Raw genomic sequence first — 22,465 nt, 5'->3', positions numbered from 1 at the left:
CCAAACACAAATGAGGTGATGCCCCAGCTGCTGTCCCCATCCTACATATTCCCCTCACCCTGAAATAAAGTTGAGCTGACTCCCAGAAGCTGACTACTCCCAGAAGCTGACTCCGTCATACTCACAGGCCACACAAAGCCCTGCATAACACCTCTGTGAGAAGAGGAAGAATCTCCTGGGGAAGGAGTGATGGTTCCTCCTACCAGTGAGGAGCCTAAGACTGGGGACTGCTTCTGTCCCACCTCCTCCTCTGAACCTCCCAGATTCCTTGCCTGGATCTGACCCAAAGGCCGGGTAAGAAAGACCCAGGGTGCAGCTGGGTTTCTGATGCCGTGTCCTGCACAGGCCTATCCTCAGTGCTTGTTGAGACAGCCTGTGTGGACAAAGGGTCAAAGTGGGAGGACAGGGAGACAATGATGAGTGACATGGATAGAGAGCATGCTGGTGTAGCAATTCGAATGGGAAGGTAACCTCCAGACAGAGCCTGGGGTCAGGGCTGAGCCAGGGTCGGCTGACCTCCCTAGATCTCACACTCTAAGTCCCTCCTCAAAAATAACGCAGTCACTGGGTGACCCGAGTCGTAGTAGAAGCCTTTTAATGACGTCTGTGAGTGGTTACAGCAAGAGAAGGGGAGAGGTCAGCCCCTCCTCCAGGCAGGCCTAGCTGAGTTCTAGCCATTGAACCCTGGCCACGAAGGTACGTATTTCCATAGGCTGCAGTGTGACTGAGGTAGGGTCCAATTTGGAGGGAGCAGGGTAGGAGATGGGACCTGGTGATCAGCAGAACAGAACTCAGGCCTGGACACAGCCATACACACCCACCTCTCAACTCTGCCCCAGGGCCTCCTCCAGACCCTTTAAACCATGTCCCTATGCCTGAACACCACCTCAAGATGCCCCCAATCCTCCAGCTCCATTGTGTTCATATCCCAAAGGTGACAGACACCATCCTAGGATTAGACACTGATGGGGATCAACACATCCTTGGGATAAAACTCCATGCTCCAAACTCCAGATGCATTGCTGGTTTGCTGAGCTGCTCACTCTTAAGGCCCTGTCCTCAAGCTCTACATTGGCTCCTAGACAACAACCCTCACACACTCCACCCTCAGCTGCCAGCCCCAGGCAGGAATCCTGCCAGGTCTTCACCAGTGTTTGTTTTCCACTTCAGCCTGGAAGCCTTGGACAGGGGCTGGTTGGCTGCCAATGTGGTCTCCTGCAGGTCAGTGATAGTGAAGGCCTGGAACAGGTTCTGCAGGGAATAGATGGGACCAGGTGAGCTGCAAAGCCCAGATTTTGCCCGTCTCTCTCATCCTGCCTCTTTCTCAGCTCAACCCTCCTCACCTGCAAGTTCAAGGTTACAGGGGACCTCAGGTGGCCGCCTGAATCTTCTGTCACAGCAAACTGGTGCTCCAAGCGCAGCAGCAGCAGCTTTGGTCCCCAGCGGGCCAGTGTAAGCAGATGTACCTGGGGAGGTAGGTCCCTGCGGAGCCCAGAGAACTGCAGAAAGAAGGGCTAAGTCTAAGGGGATTGGTCGGAGCCTGGCTGCCAATCAGCACTGACTTGCAGGAAATGAAGCTGAATGGAAGGGCACTGATGAGGCCAAACTCAATACTGAAGCATGTTGCTTACAACAGGGAGGAGCTCACTCCTAAGGGGACAGACTTAAACCGGGGGTGACCTCAGTCCTGAAAAGAGGGGCTTAGAAGACGTCATTCGGGATCTCCCTTTCTGCCCTTCTCGCTGTCCCTCACCTGCATCCTTGGTGCTGCCCAGGAGTAATAGGGACTGCCAACACCCTGAGCCAGCACCAGCTGAGGGGCCAGGACCTCCTTCTCCACCAGCAGGCGGTGCCTTTCAGCTGCATCACTAACAGAACTCAAAAGCACAAGGTGGCGCCCTCTCACAATTTTCCCAGTCCCTGAGTCCAGGAGGGGCTCAGCCAGTCCGCGCTCATCATCTACCAATAGTCTTCTGTGCACCTGTGAGGAGTGGACAGGAAAGAGTGAGGAAAGAGCAAGTGATCCCCGTTCAGAAACTGGGTACAGGCTTGCAGGAATTCCAACAGAAACTGAAGACCAAGATCAGATCTGCTGGTAGGGGACCCAGCAGACGTGAGGCCCAACCAACAAGAGTCCAGGACAAAGAAGGTAAGTAAGTGCTTAACTAGAGCACCATCACAGGACAAGTCAAGGCCTGAGCAAGGACTGGGTAAGAGGAGGGAAAGTGGAACTTAGAAGCACAATCCCAAAGCCAGGCATGGTAATGCAGGCCTGTAATCCCAGCACAAGAAAGGGAGGGAGGGAAGAGGAGGAACCAAGGTCACAGACAGGACATGGTACCAACCACAGCCTCCAAGCTTGGCTGGGTCTGGCTGGGCCTTATAGGAGAAACCCAGTGTGGATGGGGCTCCCCTCTCACCATGAGCTCCAGGGAGCCATCCTTCACACTGCTGCCCCCCTGGGAACGGTCGGTCACCACGGTCAGCTGCATGTGCCCATCCTAGGTGTAAGGGGGACTGAGCATGTGGGTCCCTGGTGGGAGCCCACCCTGCCCCAGGGATCTGGGAGGTGCTTCCTAGTCTGAGGCAGTGGCAGGGCAGGTACCGAGATATAGATACGAGTGTTGACAGGGTAGTAATTTCCAGCCACCGGTTCAGTCTGATTTAATCTCCAAGTGGGTCGATGATCACGTCTGGGAAGAGGTGTGATATGGTCAGATTTGGAGTCCTGCTTCCTCTTCCTCATCCCACCCTCATCCCATCACCACATCCCACACACCACAGACTCCCCACGACACCCTCCCCACCTCCTCTTCAGGATCTCCCTGCCGTTGCTGTCCGTGTAGAACTCTCCATTCGTTTTCATCGGGGTCTTAAATCGGCTGATGACCTCCTTCCCCGAGTTATCTCTGTGCTCGGTGGAAAAGGACCCTTGTGAGACTCCTACACACCACTGTGTCTGCTCCCCACTCCAGAAAATATGCCACTGACCTCACTGGGATTGGTCCCACCGTCCACTCCAGCTCCAAGTGACGTTGTCCTGGGTACAGGCGAACCACTTGAGAACACCAGGCTGAAAAATTCTGGTGTACCTCCTGCACCAAGGCTGTCTACAGGCACATTGGAGGGCTGGTGTGAGCCACGTTCAAATCGCCAAGAATCCCCAAAAGGGATATCCCACTAACATCCACCTCACAGACTAACTCAGTATGGTGTTCTCACTGTGTCTTTTGTTTTCTTGTGTGGAAGATACATGTGGAGATCAAAGCATAACTTACAGGGACTGGCTTTCCCTTCCCACCATGCGGGTTTCAGGGATTACACACAGATAGGCTTGGTGGAAAGCACCTTTACCTTCTGAACCTTCTTACCAGCTCCACCCTCCCACCCCAACTCTCTCACCTCTGCCCCTTGCTGATGGAATCCAGAGCCTGGCCATGGCCAGCTCACCTCTTTTTTTTCATTCTGACATAGAGTTCTCAAGTACTCCAGGCTAACCTCAAACTCTGCAGGAGTCAAAACTGAAAACTGGCCCTGAACTCCAGATCCTGCGGCCTCTACCTCCCCAGTGCTGGGATTTCAGGTGTGTGTTACCATGCCCAACAGGCCACTCAGCCCTTGACTGAATCCACATATACTTGCTAACCACTATTGCCCCATCTTCCCTCCTTAGAACAGGATTCCAGCTTTGCAAGTCTAGTCATCCTTGTGCTATCAGGACCTGTGCGGCCACAATCTGCCCCACGGAAAGTGATCAAGGTAGTACGAACAGTGCATGACCCTTTCCCTCTCTCTGGCTCAAACACAGGCGTGGTGGCCGGAGCCTGGGTGTCTGTTTGGACCGTGAGGAACATTAAAGAAGTTCAAGGGACAAGAACCAGACCGAAGAAATGTTGGCAAATGTGAGACCTCCACCTCCCTGGATGTCCAGCCAGACATTCTGTTAGAAGAATGTTTCTATTGCTGTTGTTGGTTTTTTTAGATAGGGCCTCACTATGCAGACTAGGCTGACCTCAAACTCACAGAGATCTACCTACCTCTGCCTCTCAGTGCTGGGATCAAAGACATGCACCACCATGCATGGCCAGGAAGAAAAGAATCTTCTTTGTTTGTTTTTTGAGACAGGGTTTCTGTGTATCCCTTGCAATCCTTGAGCTCACTCTAGAGACCAGGCTGTCCTCGAATTTGGAGACCTGCCTGCCTCTGCCTCCCAAGTGCTGGGATTAAAGGTATGCACCATCACTGCCTGGCCTCTAAACCATATTTTAATACAGGTATGTAAGACATTGGCTTAGAAGGGAATCACATCAAATATGAGCCTCAGAAGCCTGCATCTACTCCTTTCCCTCCCCAGAAAGAAACATCAGAAATTCATTAGGGGCCACTTGAGACTCTCAAGAAAAATTAAGAGTGAATTATCAAATATACACCCACATATAAATGTTTTTGTTGCAAGCGGGGGCGGGAGAGTACCATTAAATAGCCTAGGCAGGCCTTGAACCTCATATCTTCCTGCCTCAGCCCTCCCTCTGCCCACCCCACCCCCGAACGTGCTCTTATAACAGCCCCTCCCTGTCATGGTGGTTTGGAGCTAGAACTCAAGCCTTTACTCATATGCAAGTGATCTAAACTACATTCCAAGCAAACTCATTTCATAGACCTTGGTGAACTCTAAGCAATTATATGTTGCCGCTCCCTTCACCTCCAATTTCCAAAGCAAGGAATGGATATGAACATGTTGACAGATCTTTATAGAAGCAGGTTTTCTCTGTCAGCAGTGAAGCCTGAGCCTTTACTCCATATGTAAAGGAGAATTAAAGCCAGGCATGGTGAGGCACTCCTGCAATCCTAGCACACCAGAGGCTGAGGCAAGATCAAGAGCTTTGAGGACAGGTGGACTACACAGGAAAACCATCCTTGGGGACCAGAGATAGTTCATCAGGTAAAGGTGCTTGCTGCCAAGCCTGATGACCCACATTCTATCCTAGGGACCCATGTGGTAGACTCCCACAAATTGTCCTCTAACCTCCACACATGTGCACACAGAAACAGACACACAGAGGAACACACAAAAAACATTTAAAATAATTAAGAAGATGAAATCGTTCCCACCCACACCCTACATGTGGCACATCCTGTTCCCAGATTCCACATTCCCACCCCTACCCCCAAACCCACTCATAGTTTCTGGCTACAGACCTTCACCAGATGGATCTGAGCCCAGTGGCTTACAGGCAGTGGTTCAAGATGGCTGGGTCTGAAGATGTAGGCACCAGAGGCCTGAGTGCTCTTCTCGTCCCCAGTGCTGGCATTGTACCTGGGACCAGAGTAAGTGAGCATCAGGCAGGGGACTCAGCTCTCTCCCACCCCAGCTCTGTGCACCAACCAGCCCTGACATAGCAGCCCTTCCTCACCAAAAGAAGCCTTGGCTCACAGGGAGTGAGATGTTCTGTTCCATGTTTTCAATCTTCATCAATAACCCTGTTCCAGAGTCAAATGTAGCCCGAATGTACTAGGCGGGGAAATGGAGCACACATGTGAACAAGCATCTCCTTGGCAGCAAAAGCTTCAGCTGCTCCTGCCAACTTTAATGTCTGGCCACTTCTAACCCACCATGGCCCTCTAGCACTAACTCAGCCCTTTGCAGAGACCCTCAATTCTATAGTGATCCAGTCTGTAACCTCACAGCAGCAGAGCCAACTATTGTATTCTAAAGTGACCCCAGTACTCACCTGATCCAGAGCTTGACCAGTGTTTCATCTGACCCATGAGCTGAATGCCAGAACCCATAAGGCTTTCAGTGGCTCACAGAAATATTGTTATATTGTAATAGTGATCATAGCTCAGTTGGCAGAGTGCTTGCCCTCAGCACCATATAAATCTGACATAGTGGCACATGCCTATAATCCAGCACTCAGGAGGTGGAGGTGGAAGATTAGGAGTTCAATGTCATTTTGAGCTATGTATCAAGTTCAAGGCCAGTCTGGACCCTATGAAACCCTGTCCCAAAATGTTGAAGAACATTTCCATTTCCTTTAAAATCTAAAGAAAAGTTGAATAGTAACACTGAACATGTCATAAAGAGACTTGCATGGACATTACTTATCTTCACAGAAGTATCATCATATAACTTTTTTGTGTGATATGTCTGCCTGTGTACGTGTTTGTGTGTGTACATTCATGTGATTCATATGAAGGCAAGGGGCTGAAGCTGGATGTCAATGGTTCTCTACCATAATTTTTATTTTTTTTTAATCTTTTTCAATGATCTATTTATTTTTATTTTACGTGCACTGGTGTGAGGGTGTCAGATCCCCTGGAACTGGAATTACAGACAGTTGTGATCTGCCAGGTGGGTCCTGGGAACTGAACCCAGGTCCTCTGGAAGAGCAGCTGGTGCTCTCAACCACTGAGCATCCCTCCAGCCACTTTTATTTTTATTGTTTGAACGAGGTGTTCACTATGTGCCTCTGGCTAGCCTCAACTCACTATGTAGACCAGGCTGTTCGCCTTGTTTTTTGAGACAGAGTTTCTCATTAAACCTGGAGTTCACCAACTCAACAACACTGGCTGGCCAGCAAGCCCCACCAAGCCTAACTGTGCCCACAAAGTATCAGGACTACAGACACATAGAACCACACCAAGGTTCATATCATCCTAATTCAATTTTTAGTATGTTTTATGAAAGACAGAGCCCACAAAGCAAATATGTCTGGGGACAATCTGCTTTCCTTTATTTCACTTACCTGGGTTTTAGGTTTTTGGGGGCTTGGGTTTTTTTTGGTTGGTTGGTTGGTTGGTTTTCAGACAGGGTCTTACTATGTAGATCTGTCTGTCCTGGCTCACTCTGTAGACCAGATTGATCTTGAACTCACAGAGATCCACCTGCCTCAGAGATCCATCTGCCTCTGCCTCTCAAGTGCTAAGATTAAAGGCATTAACCACTATACCTGGCCAGGACATTTTTTTAAGATTAATTATTATTATTTTAATAACGTATATAGGTGGGTACATAGACATGATTGCAGGTGCCTACAAGGCCAGAGGAATTATGTCCCCCTAGACGTGGAGTTACAGTAATTATGATTATGATAATTATTTGTAATTATGCATATATTTGGGTGTGTGTGTGTGTGGACATGATTGCAGATGCCAACAAGGCCAGAGGCACTGTGTCCCCCTAGACCTGGACTTACAGGCAGTTGGTTATGAGCTGCTAGACTTGGGTACTGGGAACCAAACTTGGGTTCTCTGCAAGAACAGTGCATGCTCTTAACCTGGTGAGCCATTCTCCAGCTGTGCTGGGTAGTTTTATGTCAACCTGACACAAAGCTTGGGTCATCTGAGAAGAGGGAACCTCAATTGAGAAAATAACTCTGTAAGATAGAACAGCAAGCCTGGAGAACACTTTCTAAATTAGTGAATGATGGGAAAAGGCCCAGCCCATGAGAGGTGGAGACACTTCTGGGCTGGTGGTCCTGGGTGCTATAAGAAAGCAGGCTGAGCAAGCCATGAAGAGCAAGCCAGTAAACAGCACTCCTCCATGGCCTCTGCATCAGCTCCTGCCTCCAGATTCCTACCCTGCTTGAGTTCCTGTCCTGACTTCCTTCAGTGATGGAAGGTTACCTAGAAGTGTATGCAAAATAAACCCTTTCCTCCCAATTGGTTTTGGTCATCGTATTTCATAACAGCAGTAAAAACCCTAACTAAGATACTAGCTCTTCATTTATAACTGTTTCTGGGTAGCTCAGGATGGAGCCCAGGGCTTCACAGGTGCTAGGCAAGTGTCTGTCACTGAGGTACAATCCGAGCCTTCAGTTGTCTCCTTATCAAAGAAGCCTTCCTGAAGCATGATCCTAATTAGTCTTATAAGAAAAACCTGGAGTGAGATATTGAGGGTGAAAGCTGAAAGATCAGAGAAGCAGAGCAGTCAGCCACCATAAACTTCTTACCTCTGCAAATCCTCAGAGTGAATGGGGGCAAGATCCTGTCTCCCACCTTATATTCCTGTCTCCACCCCTCTAGTGCTGGGATTGAAGGTGTGCACCACCACTGCCTGGCTCTGTTTCCCTTTAGACTCGTTCCACCTCATGTAGCTCAGGGTGGCCTTGAACTCCTGATCTTCTTGCTTCCTCCTCCAGAGTGCTGGGATAAGTGTGTGCCAACACTGCCTGTCCTCTATGGTTAATTAGTGGCTAGCTCTGTCCTCTGATCTCCAGGCAAGGTTTATTTGTCAGAACACAAACAAAATATCACACATCACCTTCCATGTCCCCTGAACACCTACCTGTCATGGGCCCTGACATACCTATATTAATCTCATGGTTACACTAGGTTTACACAACTGCTCCAGAAAGGAAAGTGAGGCTCAAAGATCACTTTCCTCACTAAAGAACACAGAATCAGGAGAGATGAGTGCAAACCAAGACTGACCTAGAACCCACTGACCCAGAATCCAAGCAGTTTTTATAACTCTATAAAGTTGTCACAGAGGCAAGCAAGGAGATTCAAATAACATCTCACCTCATTTTCAATGGCCAAGACATAGGACCTGGGTTTCCTGGGCCTGGCCGGAAGGCTCTGAGCCTGGGAGTTATGGACAGTCACCTTGACCACAGAGTAGATGCTGAAGCCCAGGGCAGGCACTGAGGCTGAGAACACCAGCTCCCATCGGTACTTCTTACTGTAGGAGCTGGGAAGTATCACCACCTTGAGAGAGAGAGGCCACTAGTCAAGAGTCACGAAGACACTTCTAAAGCCAGTCATGGGTGCCAGCATCAACCGGGGGGGGGGGGGGGGAGGAATAGACAGAAGAAGAAACCTAGGTGTGACAGGGAGAGGAAGAAGAGCCTTTGCCCAGCATGTTCTATACCTGGTTCACCAAAGACGAAACAGGAAGGAAAGGAAAAAGAGGAAGGAGGGAAGAGAGAAGGGGAGAGGGTGGGGGTATATACAGAGAGACTAGGAGTCTGGGCAGAAATAGGAAGCAGAGACAGGAGGGGGCTGAGAGGTTCAGGAAAGGAGACCTCCTGGAGTGAAGAGGCTGTCCATAAACAGGACATCTGCTGGGGGAACAGTGAGGTGACCCAAACCCTCAATCCTAACACCCAAGAGGTTAAGAAAGGAAGATCACAAGTTGGAGGCTAGCCTGGGCTACACATGAAAGCCTGTTGGAAAGAAAAAGGAGAGGATCAGAAAGGGAGAGCAAATTCCAAGGGGACATTTGAAGGGCTGTCACTTGTGGGAGGGTGTTCCTGATGTAGAGAGACACACAGAAGAGGAAGAAACGCACAGAGATATCTACAAGGTCTGGGGGAAACGCATTGGGAAGTGGGGGGGGGTCATTGAGCAGGCTCACATTACTGGGCACAGTCTTTCCATTAGGGTCCTCCACAAAGAAGTTGCCTTCACTGACTGGCAGTCGGACCATCTGATGCACCTTCCGGCCCAGGGGGTTGTAAACAGTTACCTGGAACTATGGCAGGAAGGGCAGAGTCACAACAGGCCTCCACACCCACCTAGCGGAGCATCTTCCGGTCCTGGCCTTCCAGGACAAGCCGTGCCCCTTGTGATGAACTATCCTGTCCCACTTTTCCTGTACCCCAAATCCCTCCAAACATAACTTATGCAACCGCTCCATCCCCTTCACTGCAGGCTTCACCTTCTGGAGCTCCCTGTCCCACCTGCCTCCCAGCCCTACTCACTTGCTCTGAGTTCTGGCTGACTGGGCAGATGCTGATGTTGAGCTCGTGGCAGAAGGAGAAGTTCTGTTTGTAGAAACTGAGCTGCGCCAGAGCGTTGCTCACCAGAACCTGGTGAGGATCACCAAAAGACCTGCACCCAAGGTCTGCACCCCTGGAAGCCTGGTCATGCCCTTACCAAGACCCAGTCTCTCCTACTGAGATCCAGTCCCATTTCCTGTAAGCCCCACCCCTTCTCTCCCAAGCACGGACCCCTCCTCCTCCCAAACCCACCCCTAAGAGTACTCTGGGGCCCTCCCATCACCCAGGATCATGCCCTTCTTAGTTCCTTCAAAGTCCTGCCCCTCACACCTCACAGGGTCTCCAGCCTGCTGCCAGCTGCCGTGCATAGTCATTTACAACGCCCTGCCGTGCAGTACCAGTGACCGCATCATGGTGCTGGAGCACCGCCACTGCCTCCTCTGCCAACAAAACATCAGTCGGATGCCATCTCCCACAGAACTCTGAGCCCCACCACCAAGGACGCACACACAAAAGGTCGGGTGCAGGTTAACAGGGTTCTTAGGAGATTTAAGAATGGTCTGGAAGGCTGGAGCCATCGATGGCCCACGGGCTAAGAGCACTGGCTGACCTTTCAAAGGACCGGGGTTTGACTCCCAATATCATAAGTGTCTATATGTCTATAACGTCAGCTCTAGGGAATGTGACACACCCTTTCGGCCTCCAAAGTAACCAGATATGCATGTGGTACACTAATACACATGCAGGAAAAACACATAAAAATAAATTTAAAAGAAAGAATCTCACCGAGCATTGGTGGCGCATGCCTTTAATCCCAGCACTCGGGAGGCAGAGGCCGGAGGATCTCTGTGAGTTCGAGGCCAGCCTGGTCTACAAAGTGAGTTCCAGGAAAGGCACAAAGCTACACAGAGGAACCCTGTCTTGAAAAACAAAAACAACAAACAAACAAAACAAAACAAAACAAAACAAAAAAATCAATTTAAAAAAAAAAAGAGAGAGAGAAAGAAAGAAAAAGAAAGAAAAAAAAGAAAGTAGAACCTCAAAGTCTAGGGATGTAGCTCAGCACTCAGTGGTACAGTCCTGTCTGGCATTCAAGAGGTCCAGGGTTCGATCCCCAGCACCACCAAAAGTAAAGTGCCCTAGGAATGGTTTTGGTTTCTAGCTTCAACCCTTCCCTCTCTCATCCCATTCAATTCCATGGTCCACAGACGACACTCACTAAGGGGTGCACTGTCTCCTGTGCCATAGGGTCCCACGTTGGCTGCAGGACCGGCCAGTGCCTCCAGCTGGTTGCACACCTGAGGAGGAGAAAGGGCTATATTAGGCAGCAGCTTCTCTGGGCCTCCTGGGTCCCCACATGCTCACTCACCTGCAGGAAGTTGTAGCTGAGGCGCTCATAGCGTTTGAGAGCCGGTCTGCTAGAAAAATAGCCCGTCCAGAACATGTGGGGGCCGTCGGCATAAGGAAAGAAGTCATCCTCCTTCACAGACCTGCACAGGGCATTGAGAGCAGTCACAACCCAGGGAGCACGCCAACCCCACCCCAAGCTCCCCAGTCCCCTGCCTCAAATACCAGGTTAGATTGGCCTTGTTCAGCTCCCAGAGGTAACACGTAGGGGTGGAGTAGAGAACATGGACCTTGCTCCCCTCTGCCTGCTGCTGGGGAAAGGCGTGTGTGAGCCTCAGGATCTGGACCTTCCCAGGGCCCACAGGCATCCAATAGGTTGAGTTCTCTACATTTTTTGTTGTTGTTCTTCTTATTTCTTTATTTAACGTTTATATTTAATGTTTTGCCTACATGTGTGTTCATACGCCACCTGCATGCCTGATGCCCTCGAAAGTCCGAAGTTCCCTGGGACTGGAATTGCAGATGGCTGTGAGCCACTATATGGGTCCTCTGGAAGGGCACCCAATGCTCTTAGCCTCTGAGCCATCTCTCCAGCCCCTAAACACCCTTTCTGAGTACAAAACAGTAGTCAAATGTGGGCACATGTCTTGGCCAAGACCACACACTGTCAGTCACTCTTAAAAGGATTTCAGGGATGATCCTATAATTTTATACAATTTTTCTTCTTTTTCATTTGTTTTGTTTGAGACAATCTCCCCATGTTATCCAGCTGCCCTGGCTGACATACAATTTTTGAGTTCAGTGATCCTCCTGCCTCAGACTCCCTGGTATCTGGGACAAGAAGCATGGGCAGCTGCACCTAGCTGGTTTATAAAACTTTTTAAATAATTCCAACTTTATCATTGAAAACAGGGAGAGGTTGGGCGTGTGTAGCTCCATTGGTACGGTGCTCACCTAGCTCCTACAGAGCCGAGTTTAACCCCCAGCACACCTGTAACCCTAACCCTCCAGAGGTACAGGCCTAGAGAAAGTTCAAAGTCATTCTCAGCTACACAGCAAGCAGAGGCCAGCCTGAGCTGCAGGAGATCCTGTCTCAAAAACAATTAATTAATTAACTAATTAATTATGGGAAAGTTAAGTATGCCATTATAGGTAGAAATCATGGTTTTTGGGGTTTTTTTTAGCACTGTCAGACTACCAAAAGACAAATTGATTTGTCTCCGCTCCCAAGTGCTAGAATGAAAAGCATGCGCCACCATGCCTGGATATAAAATGGTATTTTTTTTTTTTATTTTAAGGGAATTGGAGTTTCTGTCAGCTGACCTTAAACTAGAGATAATCTGGGACACCCAGAATAATTACAAGGGTCTTTAAAACTGGAAGAGGGAGCTGGAGTGTGAAGCATATATGAAACTCATACATGAATCCCAACAGGAAAAGGAAGAGGAGGAAGAGGAGGAAGAGGAGGAGGAGGAGGAGGAGAAGGAGGAAGAGGAGGAGGAGGAAGAGGAGGAGGAAGGACTTTAACTCCAGCACTCAAGGGTACAGGCAGGTGGATCTCTGTGACTTCAAGACCAACCAGGGATATAGAGTGAGATTCTTTCTGTCTCTTGACAAACAGAGAAGTGGCTCAGTGGTTAAGGCCACCAGCTGCTGTTCCAGAGAACCCAAATTCAATTCCCAACAGCACACGGCAGTTTACAATTATCTGGAGCTCCAGTTCAGGGAATCCAATGGCCTCTTCTGGCCTCTGTACCAGACATGTACAAGGTACACAGATACATATACACACAAAATACCCATACACATAAAATAACTAAATTTTCTTAAAAGAAAAAACAGAGCCGGGCGGTGGTGGCGCATGCCTTTAATTCCAGCATTCGGGAGGCAGAGGCAGGTGGATCTCTGTGAGTTCGAAGCCAGCCTGGGCTACCAAGTGAGTTCCAGGAAAGGTGCAAAGCTACACACAGAAACCCTGTCTCAAAAAAACAAAAAAAAAGAAATGAAACAGGAGGAACAGGAAAAGGACCATGTAGAAAAGAAGCAGGAGGGGGTGGACAGGAAAAAGAGAAAGGAAGAACTAACACTTGGGAGGTAGAGGCAGGAAGATCAGGAGTTCAAAGTTATCCTCAGCTATACAATGAATTTGAGGCCCAACCTCATCTACAGGAAAGTTTGTCTAAAAAACCTAAAGTGGCTGGGAAATGACTCAGCCTGCATACAAGTGTGGTAGCCCAAGTTCAATCTGCAGAACTCACAGACAACACTGGAACAGCCACCTATGAGCCTGTACTCCAGCACTACAGGGGGCCCAGGTATGAGTACAGTGCAGGTTTACTGACTGCCAGCCTAGCTCCAGGCTCAATTCCCAGGAGATGAGACAGAGACCAATAAAGCAGGACACTAAACATCCTCCTCTGGCTTCCAAGAACAAACATGGTCATGTGCACCTGCACACACACAATTTTAGAAAACTAAAACTAGGGGGCTGGAGAGTTGGCTTAGTGGTTAAGAGCACTGACTGCTCTTCCAGAAGACCTGGGTTCAATTCCCAGCACCCACATGGCAGCTCACAACCATCTGTAACTCAAGTTCCAGTGGATCAGACTCCCTCACAAAGACATGCAGGTCAAACATCAATGCATATACAATTTTTTTTTAATTAAAAAAAGAAGAAAACTAAAACTATGTTGGGTGTGGTAGTGCACGCCATTAGTCCCAGCACTCAAGAGCCAGAGGCAGACAGATAACTGTGAGTTCGAGGCCATCCTGGTCTACAGAGTGAGTTCCAGTACAGCCAGGGCTACACTGGAAAACTTGTCCCAAAGAAAAAGAAAAAGGAAAACTAAAACTAAAATAACTTTCTCTATTTTAGTTTTGTGTATGATTTGTTTCTGAAACAGGGTCTCGTGTGTGTGTGTGTGTGTGTGTGTGTGTGTGTGTGTGTGTGTGTGTCCCAGGCTGGCCTCCAACTCAAAGCAATCCTCAGCGGCCCTAGTACTAGGGGGCACCACTACACCTGACTCTTTTTCCTTTATCACCTAACTATCTTGGGCATTTGTTTGCAGTGAAAGAAAGCTGGTTAACACACACAGAGGCACACTGACCTGCTCGTTGACCAGGCGGATAAGCTTGTCCATGTTCTCGAACCACATGTTGGCATACTCATAGTGGAAGTCTGAACCCATGGTCATCACAGTGTGGTTGGTTCGGTAATACTGTTGCTATAGGTGAGAAGGCAATCCTCAGGCCAGGGTGTCCTGGACTGTCCCTATACCTAAGTGTGCAAAAGAACACATGGGGCCTAGGGGTGTAGTTCAGTGTGAAAATACTAGAATAGCATGCTCAAGACCCCAGGATGGATCGCCAGTACCAAAACAAAACAAAACCCACACTCAAGAATACATGGGGACTATGGCATGTAGAAGCAGATGGAAACACAAAACAACCAGTGAGGGGCTGGGGATGTGGCTCAGTCTGTAAAGTGTTTATCTCCAGCACTGCAGAAATCAGACATGGTGTTGCACATCTATGTTCTCAGCACCCAGGAAATGGTGGCAGGAGGATCAGAAGCTCAAAGCCAGCCTCACCTACATAGCAAGTTCAAGGCCAGCTTGGGCTACAGGAGACCGTATCTGAAAATGACAACAAAAACAGCCAGTAGTTGCTGAGTAGGGTCCACTACTCAGATGAGACTACAAGGCACTGAGCCATACTCTCTCATACATCCTCCTCTTTCTCCTTCTTCTTTATGTATTGAGAGCTGCTGGTAGCAAAAGACCATGGAAGTATAGAGCAGGTGACAACTAGTATTCAGAAGGTCAACCTATCACAACCTACCAAGGGTTCTGTTGGAGGAAACCATCACACAGGCATTATGGAATCACTGCCTTTTGAATGAACTGGCTGTTTCTTGTTATAAACTTCTTGTGCAATAACAGCTGTGATTCTCCCCATTCACCATGCATCTCCATGTAATGTGTACATGTAATCTCATGATTGCATCTCAATCTTATGGGCACACATAATTGTGGATAGTCTAGAAGATGGTTTCTTATTTAACTGTACAATTTTTATTATTAGAAACATATTAAATATGTGTCACAACTAGGTTTATTGTTTGATGTGGACTGTAGACATCTAGAGGTCTTATTCTCCATCCTTAGTCATTGACAAGGCAAAGTTGGTCAGACAAGGTGTCCTCAGAACTTTCACAGAGTGGAATTACAGGTGCCTGGCCTTGGTATATCTTAGTCCTTAAAGAGAACAATAGCACCTATGTTTCCCTAAGCTTCTTCCATCGGCATATCCCCACTCTGATTCAAAAAACAGTTAACACTTTGTATTTATTTCTACACCAGTTTTTAATGCAAGATTTTAGGTTCAGTAGACTAATTATGTATAGGTCCTGAGTTCAGGTGACTAACAGACAAAAGCTGTTAACTGACTAACCATGTCCAGATATTACTAATAACATAAAATAGTACACATATTCTTTGCCTTTCCTTAAATCTCTTGTTGGTTTAATTTCTTCCCTTGTAACCCTGTAGCTATCCCTTTAAGAGATAGCCAGAACTTTACAACCCACAGCTGTTGTCAGTCACCAATTAAGAGGACCAAGTCTTTGCCAAGTGTGACTCTTACAGAATACTTGTCCCTGAGAGTTTGCTTTGTAGTTTGTACTAACAAGTTGTTAATGAATGGAGATAGATAGATAGATAGATACATACATACATACATACATACATACATACATACATACATACATATATACATACATATATATATTACATATACATGTATATATGCATGCTTGGTAAGAACAAAGGAAAAAGAACAATGAGAGAACAGCAGAAGATAGAGAGGAGCTAAGTTTGAGAACAGCAAAGAGGCCGTGTAGAGAGAACTGATTTAGAAGAATAAAGTAAATGGACTAAAGAGCTCCATGTGCTTAGATTCATTTGAGATCCCACAGATTAGTATCCTTAGGCGCTTGTAGCATCTGTTCTGGAACCTGATAGAAATCTCAAGGCAAGCACCTGCAGAGAATTCATTATTCATGTTTATTTATGGAGGAGGGGACACATGCTATGGTGTGCATGTTACAGCACCAACTTGGAGACTGAAGGACAATGTACAGGAGTCACTTCCACCAAGTGGGTTTTAGAAATGAACTCAGGGTGTCAAGCTTAGCAGCAAGTAACTTTATCCACTGAGCCATCTCACTGGTCCACTTCTTTGGTTCATTTACTTGTTTTGTTTGGAAAGAGGGTCTTCCCATGTAGTCCTAGGCTGGCTTCGAGCTCACAGAGATCTGACTGCCTCTGCCTACCCCCAGTACTGGGATTAAGGTGTGCACCACCACAGTTGGCCCACATCTGGTTTTCTTTCTTAAATAAGGTGTGTGTGTGTGTGTGTGTGTGTGTGTGTGTGTGTGTGTGTATTTACACATGTTTGTGAGGGGTATATTTGCCTCTATACATATGCACAAATCAGAAGACAGTGTCAGATGTCCCCTACCATTCTCCACCTATTCCTTTGAAGCAGAGTCTCTCCCTGAACCTGGAACTTGTATTTTCTTTGCTAGGCTGAAATTCAGAAGCCCCAGTGGTCCTCCTGTCTCTACACCCCTTGGGGCTAGGGCTCCAAATAATTCCCATACAGGAGTTTGCAGTCAGGAAGACTAGCTTATAATGTGGGTGGTGCTGGCATCTGAACTCTGGTCCTCATAATTGACCAGCAAGTGCTCTTAAGTGCAGAGCAATCACTCCAGCTCCTTCAGTATCCTTCTAATGAAGAATAAATCCCAAAGGGAAATCCCTTGAAGGCATTCCCCTGGGCTTTGGGAAAGGTTAGGTGCCAGTGCCTGCATGCTATGGCCCATGGTCTACATATCTGTGTTACCTGTGAAGAGACCAGCTTCAGGAAGTCACTGACCAAAGCTTCTGCATTGTACTGAGGGCTTTCGGGATCCTCCATTATGGAATTGTCTGAACATAGCACATCCCAGCACAGGTTCTTTGGTGGGTCATAATTATTGGGGAGCACACCTGTAAACCAGATTGGACTCAGCACCCAGACCTGCCCTGGGGTCAGAGCCTGCCATGTCCCACCCAGAACAGACTTCTGAATTAGAAAGGGCTAGTACAAAAAGAACACACAGAGCCCAGCTCAAAACTCATTAAAATTCTAGGATAATCACAGCTTATCACAAAATAACACCTGGACCCTTCTGAGCTTGAAGTCTTGTGTGACTCCCCTACCCTCCCACATCCTCACCAGTAAAGAGGTCAGCAATTGGGGGCTTCAAGCTGGCACTGGCCCTCCACACCTCCTCCATCTTCAGTTCCTTCTTCCGAAAAAATTTATCTTGATAGTCAATGCGCCCAAGGAAGAAGCCATCAAAGCCCATCTGAAGTGCAGAAGAAGGGATGGAGTGGGTGAGTGCAGGTCCTTCTTGCCCAGTTGGGAAATTCACAGAGGAAGCATGCACAACTAAAACTAGGTTTTGCCGGGGCTGGAAAGATGGCTCAGTGGTTAAAGCCCTACCTGCTCTTCCAGAAGACCAGGGTTCAATACCCCAACATCTATATGGTGGCTCACAACCATCCATTACTCCAGTTCCAGCAGAGCCTAAAACCCTACAACCCTCCTCTGCAGGCACTGCTCATATATGGTGCACAGATATACATGCAGGCAAAACACTCATATATATTAAATAACAAAATTAAAAAAATAAAATAAAGCAGGGTCTCAGTCTGAGGCCATGCTAACCTCAAGTTCACAGTCCTCCTGCACCAGCCCCCCAAGTGCTGACATTACAGGTATGGGTCCCACAAAGCCTGGATGTGTTCTTCTAAGGTTGAGAAGGGTCAGCAAAGAAGAGGCAGCTTTAAAGCCGAACCCCCTTCCACCTCCCTGGTTATGTTAGAGCAAAAAGGAGGTTTTTCCACTCTGCAGTCTGAGGTGGGGATGGTCAGCACAGACATGCAGCTGGTTTTAAAGCAGGGTAGCAACACTGGCCACTGTCAAGTGGTAGCCTCAACCTTAGCAGGCTCAAGGGAAGGGAGCAAACCAGCTGGAGAGAAGCAAAGCAGTTCACACCTGTGGTGCCCTGGGACACGGACCAGGGCTTGAACTCAACTCACAGAAGTCAAATTCACCCAAGAGGTGGGGTCTCAGCAAGCCAGTGTCCAGTCCCCGAAATTGCCAGAGAAGGGCAGGGTTTGAGCAGCTAAATGAACACTTGAAGTTAAGCTAAGGGGCAGGTCCAAAAGAAAATAGGATGGCTGGCACCTGGGCAAACAGAGAGGCCTGTTCTCGAGAGTGGCCGAAAGGGTCAATATGCCAGGCTACACGTGGACGGCCATTGCTACCGAACGTGTCTTGCAGGAAGCGTAGCCCAAGTGTCATCTGGTCCACAATAGCACCATAGTGGGTGGCTCCCTCATCATTCATCACCCAGCCACCATTGACAAACTCCAGACGCCCTGTACAAGGAATGTAAGGGGGAAAGAGTATCTGTTAGGAACAGGGCCCTCCTGGGCAAGTCTAGGAAAACAGACCATACTGTTACTGAAACTGTAGGGGAAGGGAGTTTCCAAGCCAGGGTGCTTACATCTGCATGACTGACTTCCTGGGAAGCCACTGGAGTCAGGGCCTTGTGAGACACAGGTCTCCACATGAAGAGAGATTCTAAGCAGGTAGAACTATAGGTACAGTGTGAACACACTATGACGTGATAAAAATCCCGGAGATGCCTGGTAGCCCAGGCCTTTCATTCCAGCACTAGGGAAGTAGGAGAATTTCCACAAGTTCAAGGCCAGCCTGATGTACACATCAAGATCCAGGCCAGGAAGGGCTATGTAATAAGACAGTGTCCCAATAAATAACAGTAATAAATAATCTCAGAGATCAAGCTGGACTGAGCTTCCTCCTTTCACTTCTTGGGGCATGCTCACCCTGGCGCACCAGTTTCCGTACGATATCCTGTGTTGCATTTGTCTGCTGCTTCCACCAACGGGAAAAGAAAGCCATTTCCACGTAGATGAAGCGTCGGGTGGGATCCTCCAGTAGAGAGGAGATGACCGAGTCTAGGATGTACTGAACAGACGCATGCTGAATATCATTTCGGACTGTGGACATGAAGGTCAGGCAGTGAGGGACCACTAGGAGACATACCTTGATACAAGAGTCCAGATGACTCATTGTTCTCACTCCAATGTCCAGGTCCCTGAAAAACTTAGAAGGGGCCCCCACTCTCTACTCACTGCCATAATAGTACTGGTCCACTGTCTTCAGCCAGCCTACATCATCATGTGTATGAGGCAACAGGTGCACGTTGAGCATGCCTGGCTTCACTGTGGGACATGTCTGCACAGAGACCCCAGAACATACACATTCCCCGTCAGTATCCGAGAGTTGAGAAGCCAGCAGTTTGGGGGCTCTGAGGTAGAATCTTTGCCTAGCATGTTCAAGACCGTAGGCTTGACGGCCACCATTACAAAGCAGGCAGGGAGTACAAGCACAAGTCTTGAGTCTGGAGTGACAGAGAGGTCAAAGAGCCATAATCTGTCCCAGGCTGCCTCAGGTAGGACACACAGAGTATTGTGCTCATAGACACAATTCCCACTTTGCACAAACCCCATAGAACAGATTTCATAAAGTAACAACTTTAGTAGTAGCTGGGGTGAGCCAAGCATTGCAGACATCTGGCAACCAGCCTGAGATGTGGGGCAATATTAGCTCTAGTTAACAGACAGGGACACCACACGGAGGCATGGTGTAGAGGTGACTTGCACCCGGAGCCAGGAAGCTGAGAGGCCAAACTGGGACTCCAGGCAACCTGAAGGGAGATGAAGCTGGGGATGAGCGCCCCAGCTCACATAACTCTAGAAAGGGAAGAGGGGAAGCCCTTTCAGGTGATGTACTAGGATTTGCAAGGTAGGCTTTCCAGCAGAGCTGCCCAAGAGGGGCTTTGGGGAGTGCACTGTCACCAAAAAGCAAGTCCTTGCAAGTGGAACCATAGCAAGCACAACCTGTGCAAGCTTAGAGCCATGTCTGGAGTGACTGCTCATCCATCGCCCCACTAATCACATTTAAGTGCATGCAAAGTCCAAGCACACCAGCTGGAGTCACAGGAAGTGGATATAATCACATGCAGCCCTGTTCGCAGACGCACGCCAGACCTTTCCAGAGACCCAATGCATGCACTCAGACCACACCATCAGATCAGCAGCAGTCACCTATGGATCAGTGCCACCCACACCTGTGCTTCAACTCTAGCCCAAGAACATTTGCCCTCAGGCCCCAGCTCACCTTGTAGCCCGCGGCCCAAGCGCCAGGTGTGGCCAATAACAACCAAAAGAGAAAGGAAATAGGCAGGACAGGCGAACCTAGGGTGCAGGAGCCCATCCAGAGCCACCCAGCACTCCTGCCACCAGCACAGACACCAGAGGCCAAAGGTGGGATGCCCATAGTTCCAGGGATGCCACTTCTGCGGGTTTCCCCAGCCTAGCTAAGTACCCGCGAACGCTCCGCCCCTAGAACCCGAGCCAGCCAATCGGCGCGGAAGGGGGCAGGGCCTCGGCCACCTACAAACTGAGGCTGTGGAGTTATGTACTGAGGAATTGGAGCACAGGGAAGGACTCTGTCTGTCCCCGCAACCCCATTCCACTCAGGGCTCTTTTGGCTGAAGACTAGCTGTAAGGCTTTGATAATGAGTGTGAGCAAAGGATTCGACTTTTCCAGTAGACAGCAGTGTTTCCTAAGGAGTGGAAAGTGTAGATGGGACTCTAGGATATCGCGCTCTCTTTAGGGCTGGGTCCTGTAGGGGCCAAGTGTGTCTAGATGCTGGAGTGGAAAACAGTTCTGGTCTCCCTTGTGGGGATTGGGACTTTTTTTTTCTTTTGGTTTTTCGAGACAGGGTCTTTCTGTGTAGCTTTGTGCCTTTCCTGGAACTCACAGAGATCTGCCTGCCTCTGCCTCCCGAGTGCTGGGATTAAAGGCGTGTGCCACCACTGCCCGCCTGGGGATTGGGACTTTAACAAACTGACAGAGATGAGGCACCCAGCCTGGTCTGGACGGAAACTGATCCCCTTGTGAACTGACAGGGCCTTGTAGGGGAGGAAGAACCCTGATTCTTCCATACCCTTCCCAAACCCAGCCAGTCTATCCATTAATCTGTTGCTCTAATGAGAAAACCCAGGGCCAGAGTTTGGTGTGTGGGTGTGTAGGTGTAATCTAAGCATGCTGAAGTTTGGGGCACGAATATTCCCATCCTAGGATGCAGGATTGATTGCCAGGCCTGCCAGAGGCATATAGGAATACACAAATAAATAAAACCTAGAAATGTAACTCTACAGTATTGCACCTGTGTAAAACATATAAAATCCTGAATTTTATACCCAGCACCTCAAAATAAACAAGTAGGTTAATAAATAAACAAAAAAGAAAACCAAACAAGATTATTCAGGTTGGCTGGGACAACAGTCACCCTAATGTGGAAATAACTGTCTTGCCCCTGATGCATAACACAAGACATGAGCCTTAAGAAATATGAACATTAACTTGTTTAAAAAAAAAAAAAAAAAAAAGCTCAAGAGGGTAGAAGCACACAGGCCGGTCTTCACTGGGCAGAGCACCCCACGAACAAAAGAGAAGTAATACACGCCATCCAGAGTGGAAAATTTTTTATCAGCTGGTTTCAACAAGAAAACAAGTGAATACTAGAAACATGAACAGTGTTTCTCATAACAGTGGCCAGGGAGGGAGATAAAAGGGAAGTCTGCGGGGTTACCCCTTTGTCAAAGCAGAAGCAGGACCCCAAAGAAAGGGCATCTTCCCTCCATTCAGCTGGGAGACCAGAGAGAACACTCAGGCGAGTTTACACAGCAGCCAAGGGCAGGCTGGAGCAGTCAAAGGCTAGGCCAGAGAGAAGGTGGGCAGGAGTCCAGGATCCAAGCCTTCTAGTGGCATCACCACAGGGGCATCATGGGCTGAGGATTCTGCAGATAGGACATCACCACGGCAGAGATTGAGAGCCTGAGACAGAAAAGAGGTGTCAGTCCTAGATAGCAGGCATGGGACCCCATCCCCTTACTCAGGATCCTCACATGAAGCTACTCATGATCTGCCTAGTGTCCTCCTGCCAGAGAGGGCATATATGAAAAGCCCGACATGTTGCCAGTGCAATCTGTGCTGGAGGTATCCGAGAATGAGGACATCAATCTCTCCCAGCCTGCCCCACCATATATTCTACTAAGCCTGACTTCTGTGGGCCAGGGCAGACTTTATGGCGAATGCATGTCATGTTCTCACCCATCCAACTGTTACTGGTTCTTGTGATCCTCCCACTCTATTTGTTCTTTATGATTTTCTCTCTCTCTCTCCTGCAG

General features: G+C 48.6%; 1 protein-coding gene across 1 annotated transcript; it reads right to left on the bottom strand.

The window, feature by feature from the left end:
- Positions 1–578: 578 nt before the first annotated feature.
- On the bottom strand, positions 579–20,564 carry LOC118584848 (lysosomal alpha-mannosidase-like). Its single transcript, XM_036189173.1, has 24 exons — positions 20,388–20,564; positions 19,340–19,442; positions 19,031–19,204; positions 18,366–18,559; positions 17,349–17,481; positions 16,974–17,119; positions 14,177–14,293; positions 11,295–11,377; positions 11,092–11,212; positions 10,942–11,020; positions 10,053–10,162; positions 9,705–9,812; positions 9,359–9,475; positions 8,524–8,709; positions 5,415–5,512; positions 5,200–5,317; positions 2,992–3,110; positions 2,808–2,909; positions 2,606–2,693; positions 2,421–2,501; positions 1,754–1,981; positions 1,344–1,499; positions 1,149–1,251; positions 579–769 (listed from the first exon to the last, which is right to left on the bottom strand). The coding sequence occupies exons 1-24, from the start codon at positions 20,544–20,546 to the stop codon at positions 660–662; spliced, it is 3,033 nt and encodes a 1,010-aa protein (XP_036045066.1). The 5' UTR covers positions 20,547–20,564; the 3' UTR covers positions 579–659.
- Positions 20,565–22,465: the final 1,901 nt, after the last annotated feature.

The sequence above is a fragment of the Onychomys torridus genome, chromosome 5 (genome assembly GCF_903995425.1).
Source record: "Onychomys torridus chromosome 5, mOncTor1.1, whole genome shotgun sequence".
Taxonomy (NCBI): Eukaryota; Metazoa; Chordata; class Mammalia; order Rodentia; family Cricetidae; genus Onychomys; species Onychomys torridus.
The sequence above is the reverse complement of the archived record's forward strand: the minus strand, read 5'-3'. Positions and strand labels throughout refer to the sequence as shown.